Source organism: Myotis davidii, unplaced genomic scaffold, assembly GCF_000327345.1.
Source record: "Myotis davidii unplaced genomic scaffold, ASM32734v1 scaffold1115, whole genome shotgun sequence".
Lineage (NCBI taxonomy): Eukaryota > Metazoa > Chordata > Mammalia > Chiroptera > Vespertilionidae > Myotis > Myotis davidii.
The window spans coordinates 383,416-400,334 of NW_006287910.1; the positions used below are offsets into that span (position 1 = coordinate 383,416).

Consider the following 16,919-nt stretch of genomic DNA (forward strand, 5'->3'; position numbering starts at 1 on the left):
TTGCCAGTCCCCCGGAGAGCAGACCTAAGCCAGCAGGTGGTCATCCCATGAGGGGTCCCAGACTATGAGAAGGCACAGGCCGGGCTGAGGGACCCCCTCTGCCCCCCCGAGTACACAAACTTTTGTGCACCGGGCCTCTAGTATATATATATAATTTTTAATATATATATTAAAAACATTTAATATGTTTACAAATATTCTTAGCGTTTAAATCAAATGCTAATTTGTGGTTCAACAAAATTAGAGTTCCTTTTTGACCCAGTAGTTGCTAAATATGGAAATCATCTTAGCTTAAAATTAATTCTCCAACCAGTTCTTACTCTCTGAGAATCATTCATTTTTAATAAATTTGGAAAATGCAATTGTTCAAGCTATTAAAAGACTTGGGTTTTTGGTCATTTTACTTGGAGAACTAATAAAATTTTCTAGTTCTTTATATCTTTTTATATGGCAATTGGAAAGCCACATGTGTTTTAAATTTTGCTAATTCAAATTTTTATTTATGGATGGATCACAATATTTCAGAAATAGTGTTTACTTAAGTATTAGTTGTAGTACTTAAGAATGCATCATTTTTGAAGATGTTAAGTATGGAATTTGTTCCATGTTATGTTAATTTGAAACAAATCTACAGTAAACAAGTTAAAAAATAAATCATCTCACTGGCATTTTTAGAACTATAACTGCCACTTCAAGCATAGAACAGTTATGTAACTTTTTCTATATAGTGTATTCTCAGAATTTGCTATTCTTATAACATTTTTGCTCTGTATTTCATGGCGATATATAAAAATCCAGCTGCTACAAAGAAAACCCCTGCTTAGGAGTTGTTTATTTGAAACACTTTTACCTGGTGTCAAAAACGTTCTTTTATATTCAGTACATCTATGACTGTAGATTTCATTTTTTTTTCTGCTTCAGAGTTTAATTCCAGATAGCTATACTGTGAGAATTTTCTAAAATGGAACAAGGAAAGGGTTTCCTTCATCTATCACGAAGCAAGCATGTTTTACTAACTCCTGTTAAGCACTAATGTTACGATATAATTGCCTAATTGACATGGTCTTGACATCCAGGAGATACAGGGATATGACTGAGTTGTCAGTGGAAACCCAGTGCCCGTTCCAGTGCCTAATGCTCTGGGCCTTCAATGTGGATGTTAAAAAATTGTATAAATGGATCTTTTCACAGCTTTATCTTCCTCTTTCTCATGACTCCCCTCTTTCCCAAATATTTCTGTCTCTCCCAATTATTTGCTCCAACTTATTGGCGTTTTTGGCACATAAATATTGTGTTATTGTGAAAGAATATGGGCTCTAAAGTTGATGTTAATCTCTCAAATTTGTTTAATGTTTCCAAGCCTTAGTTTTCTCATCTGTAAAATGAGAATAATACCTACCCACAGAGAGGTCATTAGGGAAAAATTAAGGCAAGCAAAGATGAGGCTTAGTGCCAAGCTTAGTAGAAATGTAGTAAATATTCTACCCTTTTCTTATTTTCACTTGTCATTTTCATTTTTTAAATTAGGAAACTGAGTCCCTGAGAGGGTAAGTATCTTGCCCAAAATTAAATCCTATTTCTCTAGCCACATTTTTTTAGAGCTCCCTCCAAGGGGCCTGTAGATTCTCAATTTACTTTCATCTTCCCTACTACTCATTCCAGCTTTCCAACTGCACGTTTCTAAAAGCCTCCACTACTCTCAGTTCTTTATTTTCCTTTTCAAATTAGCCAGTCATCAAGCCTTAAACTTTTGTCTCTTAAATGTTAATTGGAATTTATTCCCTATTCTGCGTTTCTACCATCTTAGTCCTTCAGCATTTTAGCAAGAGATTTTACTAGTTACCTACCTCTGCCAGAATTACATTTCTAAAATACCAACCTGATTATATAGAGTCCATATTACTTCACAATTGTGCTTTAACTTACCACACCAGCTTACCTTCTGCTCCCTCCACCCACAAGCCATGCCCTTTCTACACTGATCCCATCAAACCGTTGCTGTTAGGTGATAACTGTTCATACCACTATGAGGAAAATTTCCATCCTACCAACTTCTATTTATCCTTCAAGACTTTCCTAGTTTACCCAAATAAAATTAGGCATTTAATTCTTAGGTTCCTATAGCACTTCATAACTACTAATATTCTGTTATTTTTCACACATAGTTTAGTAGTTTGCTACTGACTTCTCTTCCCACTAATTGGGCAGATGACTTATTCTCTATAAAATGGGGGGAGGGGGTTCTACTACATTAACGAATCTCAACCTGGCTACACATTAGAATCACTCTATCAAGACCAATTGTATCAAAATTTCTATAGATCCTCCTCCTTGCCCTAATCCATCAGGGATTTTTTTTCCCCCTCAAATGATTATGATATTGTGAGTAAGGTTAAGAATCACTTATACTAGACCTTGGTTCTAAGATACCTTTCAGTTAAAATATTGCTATTCTATGAATTTACACAGTCTTTTGAAATATAAGAACATTCGAGTAATCAAACCAGGAGTTAGAAAAAAATAGGGGAACAAAAACAAATCTATACTACATATATATCATTATAAACCCCATAACAGTGCTATAATTTTATTTGAATCATAATATTAAAGAAATGAAGAGGAAAAAAATAATCTTTTGTATTTATCTACGTGTTTACTGTTTCTGATGTTTTCATTCCTAATATTCAAGTTTCTATATGGTAACACTGCCCTTCAGCCTGAAGAAATTCTTTTAGCATTACTTGTAGCATGTGTTTGCTGGTGACAATTTTGCCTTCACTTAAAAAGGGTATTTTTGTTGGATGTGGAATTCTGGATGTGTAGTTATAAGAAACTCTGGATTCTGTAAGGTTCCCTCTTAGGAGTATTGCTATATTTTAACACACAGTTAACTTTACTGAATTCACTTTTGCAAACACCGTCTTTTCTATGAAATCTCGGTTATATTCTTTTTGCCTTAGTTGGGCTATTGGGAGCCTGCCCTGTATGTGCATAATTTAGGGGTCAACCAGAGGCTTAGGCAGAGTTTATACACAGAATTTAGGGGTTCCTCTTTTGTGGTTCTCTCCTTTCTGGAAACTAAATATAGAGTCAAGAAATCGATCCACATATACATGGTCAGTTGACTTGCAACAAAGGTGCCAAGGCAATTTAGTGAAGAAAAGATTACCTTTTCAACAAATCGTGCTGAGACAATCAGACGTCCTTATGCCAAAAAAGAAAACCAGAAAACTTTGATTCAGATATCACAACATATATAAAAATTAACCCAAAGTGGATCATAGACTTAAATGTAACACAAAAACTATAAAATATCTAAAGGAAAACACGAGCTAATCTTTGTGACCTTGGGTTAATCAAAGATTTCCTAGCTTCAACACTAAAGACATGTTTTATAAAGGAAAAAATTGATAAAATTGGACTTCATCAAATTCAAAGCATCTGTTCTTTACAAAACACTATTAAGAGTATAGTAAAATAAGTCATTGACTTGGAGAAAATATTTGCAAATTACATAGCTGATAAAGGACTATTGTTCAGGATATATAAAGAACTTTCAAAATGATAAGAAAATAAACCATCTAATTTTAAATATGAAAATAAAATAACTAAAATAAAAGATTGATCATAATCAAGTGTTGGTTAGAAAGTAGAACTCTCATTCACTGCTGGTAAGAATGTAAAATGGCATAACCACTTTAAAAAACAGGTTGTCAGTTTCTTTAAAATCTGAACACGCAGCTGCCATATGATTTAGCTCTTTCATTCCTAGGTATTTGCCCAAGAGAAGTGAAAGCATGTATCCATATAAATGCTTGTACAAGAGCTCTAGCAGTTTTGGCTCAGTGGATAGTGCATCGGTCCTTGGACTGAAGGGTTCCTTCCGGGTTCAGTTTCGGTCAAGGGCACATACCCCTGTTGCAACTCGATTCCCGGCCCTCACCAGGGCGTGTGCAGGAGGCAACCAGTTGAGGTGTCCCTCACATCAGTGTTTCTCTCTGTCTTTATCCTTTCCTTCCACTCTCTCTCTCTCTCTCTCTCTCTCAAAAAAAAAATAAAATAAAATACTTGTATAGGAATGTTCATAGCATCTTTATTTTCTAATAGGTAAAAACTGTAAATAATTCAGTGTCCACCTATAGATGAATGAATAAACAAACTGTGGTATGAAATGCTACTAAGCAGGCAACAGTTTTATCAAATGTTTTGCCCCTGAATGATATGGACCGCCATCCTTCTAGCTTTCAGTAACAGTTTGTTTTTGCTGCCCACCGCTCAGTTCCCAAGCCAGTGTCACATATTTAGGGTTTTTATCTTGTCTTTGGTGCTTCAGTTATTGATTTCTCTGTCAATCAGGTTAATTTGTAGCAGTTAAAATAGATTTTCAAGCCAGACGCTTTTTTATTTTCATCAGCTTTAGTTGACTTTGTCTCATTTTAGGTTGCATTAAAATCTTCAAGTAATGACACCAGTAACTGTAACTTTTCTTTAAACGGTCCAAAATATACAGAATACTTGCAGCTTTTATTTACCTAGTTGTTAGATGGGAAATATATTGTTCCTGTGTGTTATACAAGAACCTGAGGTCCAGAGAGGGCAACTGCTGCATAGCAGGGAAACTGAACTAGTACTAAGGGATCCCATTTTAATACTTTTGTGCAAATTGAAGAAAAATAAATGTACCATATACTTACTACACATTCTTTATTTTGACAGTCTCTTCAACAGACCACATTTAAGAGGTGTCTCGGACTCCCCGTTGCCAGTGGCTGGAACACAATGGATCACACAGGGGCACTAGACCCTGAGGATGAATTGGGACCTTTAGCCCATCTTGCTCCAAGTCCTCAAAGTGAAGCTGTTGCCCACGAATTCCAGGAACTCTCCTTGCAGTCCAGTCAGTACTTACCCCCTCTGAACGAACGGAAGAATGGTGAGTTCTTCAGCATGTGCATTCGGGACTTTGATTTGATTTAGACTTTGTGAGCCCAGATTATTTCTCTTTGGTAGTAATTTTGTTGCTGTTGCGTTACATTGGCAGTTTGTCACACAGGAGAGAACCTCATAGGGGTACTTCTTTGTTTTGAGTAACAGGCAGAATTTCACTTTCCATCTAGTTCTTCCATTATTTCCCCATTATCTTTAGTAGCAGCATTCTCTTTGGAAATGAACTTTAAATGCAACCATTTTAGCACCAGCAGAAGATTTCATGCTAGAATGGTATTGGAAAGTGGCTTTCTCCAGGGAAGATAGATTTGTGGAATTAAATAGGTTCTCCTCCCAATTTCCCCATCTCCAATGTGTTGCACCTTAATTTCAAAATTGGCAGAATTTGCGCTATCTTAATGATCACTAAGAAAACAAGAATGTTTTATTTGAGTATTTTTATTTTAATAAGTGTTAGATATGGCCATATTTTCAGTCTTTGGCTGGCTCATCATTGGATACAAAATGAATATTTTCTGTTAATTGGTTATCTGTTCACGAAATTTTCATTGATTACAGAGACATCTCAGAGTTTCCAAAAACACAATATAGTGGGACCTTGACTTACGAGTTTAATTTGTTCCCTGACGGAGCTCGTAACTCAGATTACTTGAATGTCAAATCAAAAAGTGAACGGGTGAGACACGTGATGCTGGGCTGATGTTGTGGCATTCACTGTGACGTTCGCTGCGCCAACTAGCAGTGGGGTATCTGAAGCTGGCTCGTAACCCGAATTTTAGCTCGCAACTCAAAGCAAAAAATCAGTTGAGAGACGGCTCGTATCTTGAAAAACTCGTTAGTCGGGACACTCGTAAGTCAAGGCCCCATTGTACTGCCAGTTTTTAACGTAAATTAATAGAGGTGATATAACATATTCTTAATACTTAAAACATAAAACTAGCAAATATAAATTATTAAAATTTGTAAACACACTAAGTATGCATAATAAAAGTGCGGGGTTAAGAATTTCAGCTGGATTTACTTTGCTTCCTCAGTTCTGATGCATGTTATATTCCTAAATATATTTTTTAATTTAATTTTAAAAGCCAGAAGAAATAAAACTGGTTCCCTGTAGAACACTTCCTCGTTATTTATTTTTCTGGGTTCTGAGTATTTCCCAATTCTTTTCATTATTGGCCTTATCTTATTCAGGGAAATGGATAAGAGATATACGCTACTACTAGTATATGTCTTTGGAGTATAACTTGTTCTCCCTTCAATACGATATCTGATACTTGTATCTGATACTTGTTAGGCACAACCCTTGTGCAGTTTAATTGGTATACAGCAATATTTTGGCTGAGGTGCTCTTAAAGCCTTCATGAAGCGGTGGATGATGGATGGATGACGGCTTTAGAACCTTCCATCAATTACAGGCCTAGCTTTACCTCAGTGTCCGAGAGAGAATAACCACATTGTCTGAAACGGAACTAAATGGGATCAGACTTACACAGTGCACTTGGATCCACATAATAATGTTCAAACTATTATCTGCAAAAACAGAGGGTGGATTGGTTATAAAATTGCCCTAATATACAATTGCTCAAAAAGATGGTCGTATGTAGCAGAGGAGAGAAGTGAAGTGTGTGAAATAAGTTTATACCCTGGAGATTTACTTGATTCAGCTCACCCCATTATCTTATAAGAATGTTCTCTTGAATATGTATGCCTGAATATAAGGTAAACTCAAATACAAGGTGGTCTCCCCTTGTAAACTTTTAGGGAGGTTGATGAAATGGTAAAAGTTTTAATTTTTTAATTTAGTTACATATATATAATTCAAGTCACATTTTATGAAGCAGTACAATAATATAGAAGAATTGCTTTAATCCATGCTTATATTTTATAAAACCAACTTGCTCAAACTCTATCCATGAATCTGTGGTGTTTTTATCCTCTTTGCATCATCCAATTAGCATGAAAATCCAGGGTGCATCTTCATTTCTGTTGCTTTTGTTTAAGCTACAGCAGTTGTTGAATGCATGCATAATCTGACATTGAAGATTTTATGTGTAGACCATAGGTACCATTTACAAAACAGTGGGGCTGCAGTTTTTTGTTTTATTTTCTTGTATGTGTCTTATAGTTATGTATTCATGATCTCGATAACATAATTACTCAAGTTTTAATCTGTGATTTACAACATTTTATGGGGCTATAGTTTCTGTTTCTGAATTTAATCCCCTCCCTTTTGTTTTTAGTAGTAATACATTCACAGAGTTTAAAAAGTAAAGGGTACAAATTGGTAAACAGTGAAAAATAGGTCACCCTCCCAGTCTTGTCCCTTAACCATCCAGTTGCTTCCCCTCAAGTAGCAACTGTTAGCTTGTGTTTTTTTCTGAGAGAATGCTATTTGATTACTTTTTTTAAAGCAGTTTTGAAAGTCTTTGTAACAACATCCAACACTTTAATTTTAAGATTATAACCTAGGAATTATTAAGGTGTTGATTTTTTCCCCACTTTTATTTTTATTCTATTAAGGTATTTCTGTCCTAAAACCAGCTTCTAATGAAATTGATTTAAAACATTTTTTGAATTGAATTTGTTGGGGTGACATCTATATAACACAAGGCTAATATGCAAATCATCTGAATGGCGGAATGATCAGTCACTATGACGTGCACTGACCACCAGGAGGCAGACGCTCAATGCAGGAGCTGCCCCCTGGTGGTCAGTGCGCTCCCACAGCGGGAGTGCCACTCATCCAGAAGCCAGGCTCATGGCTGGCGAGCACAGTGGCAGTGGTGGGAGCCTCTCCTGCCTCTGCAGCAGTCAGATACTCACCAACTGCTGGGGGCCCAGGCCTGGCTGAAGGACACCTCCCCCCACCCCCCAACAAGTGCACAAATTTCATGCACCAGACCTCTAGTTGGTTAATAAAAATGTATAGGTTTCACATGTACTATTCTGTGACACATCATCTGTATATTGCATTGTGTGTTTACCATCCAAAGTCAGATCTCCTTGCGTCACCATATATTTGACCCCCTTAACTACCTCTCCCCAGTCCGCTTTCTCTCTGGTAAGCACCATACTGCTGTCTGTGTCTCTGAGTTTTTGTTTGTTCATTTGTTACTTTCAGTTTTATATCTCACATATGAGTGAAATCATGTGGGTCTTGACTTTTTTTTTGTCACACTTATTTTGCTTTGTATGATAGTCTTAAGATCAATCCATGTTGTTACAAATGGCAATGTTTCATCTTTTCTTATGGCTGAGTATTATCACATTGTATGTATGTACCACATCTTCTTTATTCAGTCATCTCTAGGACACTTCAGTTGTTTCCATGTGTTGAAATATGCTACAATGAATAATACTGCAATGAACATAGGGGTACATATACCTTTACGAGTAAACGTTCTACTCTCTTGATAATTTTTTAGGAACCTCCATATTGTTTTCCATAGCTAAAGCATTTTTCTCAAATACTTTTTTGTTTAATATTAAGTAAATGAAAGAGCATCTTAGAATATGAGATACTGTGTAAGGACTCAAATATGAGAGAATCTTCTTTTTTCTAACAACTGACTTCAGGAAGTTAAAATCCTTACCTTATATTTAGGCATACACTAATGGTACATTAGCCTAATTTGTGTATATATTACAAAGCATAAATGGAATCCTTGTACAGCTATCAGAAATCTAAGTTTTTATTGCAGTTAGGTAAGTACTGTAGAACCACATAAATATATATAGATGGGAGAACTATAACTTTTTTACCTTAATGAATTTTTCAAGTTTATTCTTCACTTTTTAGGTCTTCTTAATGCCTTGTTTAAATGATATCATATTCAAAATGTAGGTATTAGCCTAAAAATTAATTAATACAAAATATGGTTAAAATATTTTGAAATAATCAGATTTAGATATTTTCTTGATGGTTGTATTTTATTGTTATTCCTAAGTATTTGAATTTCACTTGTTAGAATTATTTTCTTTTCTGTTGGGGAAAAATGACGACATTTCAATTTGGGCTTAGTGTGTAAAAGGATTATGTCACCAAAAATTTTATAAATAAACTTTACTTGAACTTGACATTTAAGTAGTGATTCCAGGATCTCCCCTTATTTTTTATTAATATTTATGTTGGCAGTGGTAGTGGAGTGGCAGAATATTCCCACTACTGGACTAAACATGAAAGATGTTTAGTAAAGATAAGCTAGGGTTTCCTTTACCCTTGAACGTGGCCAAAATAATTATACTTAGTGGCACTTCAAAAGTAAGGCAACCATTTAGGCAGTTAACTCTTACCACAAGTGAGTCCTTCATAAAAGAAAGTGGATATACAGAAATGCATAAATAATGCACCTTTACTAAGACAGTGCATACACATGGATATTGAACTTTGTTTTGACATTTTATACACATTAGACTCATTTTCATGTTTCAGTAATAACACATTGCGGACGGATCATGAGAATTCTCATGTTTTCTGTTCTAAGATTTGTGACCAATCATACTTTAAAAAATATTAGCTTGCAAGAACATGTAATAAATAACTTCAAAATGCAATGGGTTTTTAATTTGAAAGTGTGCCTTTAACATTTATGTAAAACGTTTTTTGTCTTCACTCAATAGAAACTTATCTGGACACTGGATAAAGCTAGCAATAAAATTACTGGTCCGCAATGTGTTAACATTCCTTTAGATGAGGGAAATCAGTCAGGGGGACAGTTAGTTCTTTCATTGTTTAAACTAGTAGCCCCACACATGAATCCGTGTGCCAGTAGCTCTCTGCAGGGCCTGGCCACTCCGTGTCCACTGTCCAGAGGCTCTCTGCAGCCTAGAGGCCCATCCGCGCCCCAGCCTGGCCAGAGGCCCATCCACGGCTGGGCGCGGAACGCTCACAGTGCCCACTCTCGCCCCCCCTGGGACTGGGGGACTCCAGCAGGGCTGAGAGGACTGGGCGCCGCCATCTTTGTGACAGAATGATGGTTAATTTGCATATCGCCCTTTTATTAGATAGGGTAGGAAAAGCCCAGATTGAGTGGAGCTTTATAAAAGAAGGGAAAGGCAAAGTTGATGAAGACAATATACCTGAAAAAGCTACGGCTCCTTTGCAGGAATTCACACCTAGATGAGACCATGAAGAAGCAGCTTTTCATTCATGAGGCCATTTGCAAGACTAATCTATGCTGGTTGATGAATTAAGTTTTTAAGTCATGGACAGCAGTATCATAAAGTAAGAGGATATAGATTCCCCTTTTATAAAACTGTTTTGATATTTCAGTACTTTTCGGTATGTCTCTGAAGATGAGGTTCAATAATGTTAACATGGCCACAGATATACCACAGGCCAGCTGTCAGTAGTATCAAGTACATGGAAAATAAGCATCTGCCACCTTCCTCTCCTTAAATTAACCGGCTTTTAAAAACTGTATTATTATGAAATAGCATGTTTTAGGCCTCAGTAAAGAGGAGAGACTGTTTGTTATTCTTCAAACTTTGTTATTACTAGTTACTACAGTTGTTAGATTTTTTAACTTTAGTCCCATATTGAAATTTTTTTTCTTAAGATTTTCATCCATTAAATGTATCACACTGAATAATTTTAAACCATCTCTTGTTCTTAGTAGAAAGAAAATAATTTATTCAAAAGTGTGTTGCACAAGGAAATACATGGTGATTCCAATATGGCATTAATACATTTGCAAACAGTCAGATGAACTTTGCCTCACCCAGCCAAAAAACCTGCCGGCCTTGTACCATAGAAAATAAATGACACATGTTTACAGTGGGTCTTTTCTTTTGGTTTTACTTTGAGAACAATTCCCCACTCCTCATTAACCTGTTAGGCTTACAGGCAGTCCGCAGGTGGTGAGCATTTGTCTTGAGCACAAGCCTGTTCCTTAGAATGTACAGGAGCTGGTATGGCCTACTGGAGATTGGTAAGGGAAGGAGAGGATATACCTATTTTTCTCTGGAGCAGACAGCCAGGCATAAAATTCTCATCTGTATATATAAAAGCCTAAGTGACCGTTACCACCCAATGACTGGAATGACTGGACAACTAGCAGTAGCTATGACGTGCACTGACCCAGACCTGGCTGCTGGGGCCCTGACAGCCCTGAATCTGGTTCACCCGCACCCTGGACCCAGACAGGAGGGAAGAAAGAGCCCAATTCCTTGTGGAATCAGCCTTGTCTTAGCTTGCTGCTGGGGCCAACCTCCTGCAGTCCCTCCCCCAGCAGGCCGCAACCCCTCCCCCCATCAACCCTGACCGCTGGCCAGGCCAGGGGACCCCATCTGTGCATGAACTTGTGCACCAGGCCTCTAGTAGTGTCATAAATGGGAGAGAAATAAAAAGCTAAAAAGCCAAGAAAGGGAACTATGGATTCTTGCTTTCCCTTTCTACAACTGGAGGTAATAGAAATGAATAATTTTCTATATAATTGTTGTTTGCTTTACTGTTAACATATTTAGGATCTTGAATATTTAAAGTGGTTCTCAAAGATATTAATAAATATTCTGATAGATTTAGATGATTTCTTTTTCTGTTTTCGGGAGTTACTTAAGAATATTTACACTTAGAAGATAAATACATTTAAATATTTTCTGTAGTTAGTTTTGAATATTTTTTTGAAAATTAGGCGTAAGGACTTATACTAACCACAAGTATAAAGTTTAAAAGCCAACTATGAACCTCTTGACAATTGCAAATGAAGTTCTCGATTAATTGTGGCAGCTCTCATACTGTTTTTGTTAGTGGCAATCTATTGAACCTTTCTGAAGGAAAAAAGCTATATAAGTAGCTTAAAGGTGAGGTGCTGCCTTTCAAAATGGGCTTTATAAAGCCTGCTATTAAATAGCATGTTTTATTTCACAGTGTAAATTAGTACCTGTAACCCTGTCCACCTTCTCTCGCCTACTCTGGGTTTCTTATGTAGGTAGTTTTGCTCTTACTTGAGGATTTAGTTTGCTTCAATGCATTGCTGAATACATCCAAGCAGTATATGTGTGTGATAAGAGAGAGAGAGGAGGGTGGGCACTAATTTACAGCCTGCCATTTGTAGCTGGCATTTTCAGAACTAACATAGGTATGTTTTGGTTATCGCTGAGAGGGTAGATGAAGCTTACAGCTTCAAAAGTGCATCAGCAAGCCCATAGGCCCCAGCTATGTAACACCCTGAGGCCTCATTTTGAGTGACTTATTCAGTCTTCAAATTGTGTCCTCTTGCAGAAATATCCTTAGAAAGTCAGCAATTAGCATTTATATTAAAAGTAAGATTTAGAACATAATAATTAGCTGTTTAATCCAACATGAGACAAAATTATCTTAAATTTATAAAAATGTTTGCCTGAAATTTATACAAAGCTTTTCTAGAGCTACCAGTTTCCTGTTTCTCAGGAAGCAATTTTAAAAGGTAACATATAAAATATAAATGATTAGTTAATAAATATTACTCAACTATAATCCCCTAGCTCCTTAGACCTTTTAGGGCTACTTTGAATTGAATAATTAATTTATAGTTGAATAATTGAATCAGACCTTGTGTTGAGCCAAGAGACTTTGTTAAAATTAAGTTAGTGCTTTTTTTTTAACTTATGGCAGCCATCTAACCCAACCCAAATCACCTCTTTCTAGCTAAAAAGGAAGAGAAAGGATAGATACAGGGCATGTACTGGGGAAAAGTGATCCATGATGATTTTTCTTCCTTTGTTATTTTATTTTAAGACATCAGTAATAAAATATTATTGTGACAGAAAGCAACAAGACAAATATGTTGGAATAACAAATGTATTGGAATTTTCTCTTGGGTTTGTAGTTAATAATCACCCCGACTAATTAGTAAATACCATAGTCAATGTTTTTCTAACTCCTTTAAATAATCCATATTGTTGGCTCCCCTCACCTGCTGCCCTCACTATTATTAACAGGAAGTATAGTCTTTTGGGAGTCAGGACTCCAGTCTCCTCTGCTGACTCAGTCTGTGAGCATGGGTAAGTCTCAGACGCTCTCTGTGTTATGGTATGCTTATTGTAATACCCGTGTGGTAGCTTTCAGCCCATGTGTCTTTCTCTGGCTGCCCTCCCTCATTGCATCATGTGTTCTTATATCGCATTATCACTTGCCTTGTGCTATCCATTGGGCAGCAGAAACAGAAAGAATAGAAGGTAACTTCCATCTCAGTTAACCGATGGAATTTTCCATAGGTAGGAATTAGTAATGTCGCTATTTAATACATTCCTCACAGATATATTATTAAACATACATGCCAGCTCACTCAATTAGTCAGACATTCCCCCATATTGAAAAGAAAAGAGAAATTGACTAAAATTGTGTTATCCTAAATAATAATGTATGTAATTTAGAATATGCCATATCTTCCTATTCATTGTTTTCAAGGGTTGGCAAGTATGTGTTAACATTTTTATAATAGCATTAGATTATCAGTTTAAAGACAGTATTTTAGCTTTTTTTTTTAAGCCCAAATTATTCATGTAATTTTTGGTCATTTATGTTATTACTTTCATTAAGAAAATGTTAATAGTTGGGTGTCTGTTTTACCAACTTAAATTTTTGACATATGGCCTCTTGTTTAATAAAGATATAATAAGAAAAGCAATTGCTTTTTGTAGGCTAAGTTTAAGAACTAACAAATGTTAGAATTAGTCAGCACTCTGCAAATCTGGTATTTATGGCCACAAAATAGGAGACTGTCTTTGACAGAAGCCTAGATTCCAACAGAGCAATTAAGAAGTTTATCAATTGGACTACTTAATCAAACCACATCAGGTCCTATATAAAAGAAAAGTTTACATATCAGAATATTCAGTTCTCCCAAAGTATTAAAAAAATTCAAGAGTAGAAAAAATTTATTGAATGATCATGTTTCAGTTACCTTAAAATGATTCTAGATTTCAAGCCTCTAGTATAATATTGGCAATTTAAAATTTAGACTATTCTCATTAAATTGTTGGACACATAGATCTTTGAAAATAATTCCCTTAACTATATACAGAAAATTAATTTAAAGATGATTTTTACCAATAACTGAGAGCAAGGAAAACCTAGTTTTAAGGAGGGCTGCAGAGTCAAGCCTACAGCCTGTTCCATTGCTCTAAGTATGTGGTGCCAGGCCACACACATCCTGTCTCTCATCTAGAAATCAGAATCATGTTAGATGTACCACATAGGTTATTGGGGGTTAAATGAAATAAAGCATTATAGTAAATAGCACATCACTAGTCCATGTTCCAGTTAGTCAGCATTACATGCTTGATGGAAATGTACCATGAAGAGGCACAGTGATGGAGAGCACCAACTCTGGAGCCACCCTGTGTGAGTCTGGATCCTGGCTAAAACATCACTACTTATGTGAATTTAGACAAGTTCAATTTCTTTTCTTTGCCTTGATTCTTCATCTGCAAAACAGGGATCATGCTAATAATTGCTTCTTAGGGTTGCCATGAGGATTAAATGTGTGCATATAAGTCAAGTATTTAGGACAGTGTGGGCATATATTTAGCACACTATAACTTTTTTATTAGTATGTGTGTTTTGAAAATGCAACATTTTAATTCATACTAAGTGAATGTAGTTTTTCAGGTTTCCGCCATGGTCTACAACTTTGTGTTTCTTTCAACAACACTTGTAATTTTGCCGCCATTTTCCACAAGTTATATATTTTTTTAAAGACGTCAGAATGGCCCAAACTGGTTTGGCTCAGTGGATAGAGCGTCAGCCTGTGGACTGAAGGGTCCCAGGTTCGGTTCTGGTCAAGGGCATGTACCTTGGTTGCAGGCACATCCCCAGTAGGGGGTGTGCAAGAGGCAGCTAATTGATGTTTCTCTCTCATCGATGTTTCTAGCTCTCTATCTCTCTCCCTTCCTCTCTGTGAAAAATCAATAAGATATAAAAAATAAAATAAATTCTACTGTTTGAAAAAAAAAATGTCAGAATGACATGCAATTTCTTAATGCCTCACTGTGTGCCTTCATAACATTTGAAGAGCAACTTACCTGATGAGAGCTGAGAAGGCAAATGTAGTAGGCACTGATTTCCCATGAAGTTTGTCTCTCTTGTTGGTACTGCCAGTTCCCACAATCCTAGCATTCCCTGGGCATCAGTCAGTGTCTACAAGGAATGATTTTCAAATATTAAAGCATGTGAAAAGACAAACAGGCCAAAACTCAGAGCTCTCTAGGGACTATGACCTCCAAAACAGACTCCGTTCTGACATTTTCACAGGCTGCTTGAAGGAATTCCAGCAAGGTCATTCCATTTGGTAAACTCCTAAACAAACGCTCTGTCATCGAGAACTGATTTACAGATTTTTCTCCTTATGTACTTGTTCTGAAGGATTAGTATAGTAGATATGGTTGCTGAGACTCTTCCAAGACATTTGATGTATATGATAAGTACTAGACTGAAGACTTTTGGTATTTTGAAGTGATAAAACAGTTAATTTGTCATGTTGAAAGAAATTTCTTGCTGTGAGTTGTCTTTTAAATTCTTCTCGTTTTGATTCCAGGAAATCTATATCATAACCATATTACTAAATTAAATTTTTCATTATTAACACAATTATTTAACAAGGAAATAGACTAAATTCAGATACGATTTTTTACAAAACAAGCATACATGCAAATATGCATATGATTACTTGTCTCACAATGACCTTTGGAATATGTGAAAACAGAAACAGTTCTAGTGTGGTAGGACAGTCTGAAATCTTGGTGTGACGGCAGTTGTTTAGATGAGGCTTTAAAGTTCTTGGATTGAGGGCACATCTATAAGTTGTTTTCAACTAATCTGAAAAGTCTAAAATATTTTACTGTGTATTATTATGTATTTCTTTTTTTTTTTTTAAAAAAAGAATATACTCCTAAAAATAAATGAGAAGGTCAGAACCCAAGAGATCTGGAGCCTAGACAACTTAAGGAAATGGGTAATTAGGACTTATTTGGTTTATAGTTGGCCTTAAATGCTGCAGCCTCATGGTTATCTGAGTCTGAAGTCTGTGAGTAGCATGTATGAAGTTCCAGAGGTTGAATACCATTCCTCATTTGAAGGGTTGGGTTTATCGGGGAATTTTGTATGGTTTATTTCCTTCTTTGCACATTCCCTTTCAATGAGTTAGTCCTGTGGATGAATGTGCAAAGTTTTAGCTATTGAAAGAGTCCTTTCACAGTGAAAAATGTCTTATGATTTGATATCTCATTGTAGGATTATAGTATCTTTTGAACAGATTTAAAAATCAGACTCAGGCAAGTAAATTGATATATGATCTCAACTAAGCTCAAAATCAGTAGTAAAAATAAAACTCATTTTATTATATATATATATATAATCAAATAACTTTTCAGAAACCTAGGATATTTCAGAGGTCTTTTAGTAAAATAAAATGGAAACAAATGTGAAATAATAAGTTGCTTAGTAATTTAGTTACTGAATGTGCTAAAAATTGTGTGGCTCTTGATTGATGTAAACATATATATGATGAGAAAGTATTACTTTTCTAATAGTATATTTTTCTAACACAGATTTTTCTTTCTCTGGCTATTTCTGTTAGCTAGTCTCTTCGTTTTTCAAATAAACGGTATTTGGTTAAATAGCAACTAGCTGATAAATTAGTGAAATCTCTGGTTACATAATTGCGTGCTTGTTTATTTGTGCATAGGAGTAGCTGCGTGATTGATTGCTGAATGCCTTCTGAACACTCAACAAAAACAAAATGCTTACACCTTCAAAAAGTTGAAGATTTTATTTGGACACCCAAATATTATAAATTTGTAGAATTTTCTAGATAAAGGAATATAAACTTACACCAATCAGATCGAGTTAGGATTAAACAAATTGAAATTTAAAGAAATCTAAGCCCTGGCCAGGTAGCTCAGTTGGTTAGAGTGTCATCCCCACAGACCACGGTTGCATCCCCAGTCAGGACACATACAAGAATCAACCAATGAATGCATATATAGGTGGG

At 35.9% G+C, this 16,919-nt stretch overlaps 1 protein-coding gene across 3 annotated transcripts in view; it reads left to right on the forward strand.

The window, feature by feature from the left end:
• Window positions 1-16,919, forward strand: part of MKL2 (MKL/myocardin-like 2) — a 205,780-nt gene that overhangs the window by 71,371 nt on the left and 117,490 nt on the right. For 2 of the 3 annotated variants that reach the window (XR_435455.2, XM_006759669.2), the window contains exons 3-4: window positions 4,717-4,933; window positions 12,868-12,930. Coding sequence is in view for 2 of the 3 variants with exons in the window: in XM_006759669.2 (XP_006759732.1) it covers window positions 4,780-4,933; window positions 12,868-12,930 (217 nt within the window). In the remaining variant the exon portion in view is untranslated. The remainder of the gene's footprint in view (window positions 1-4,716; window positions 4,934-12,867; window positions 12,931-16,919) is intronic. The other variant, XM_006759670.2, reaches the window with a different exon arrangement.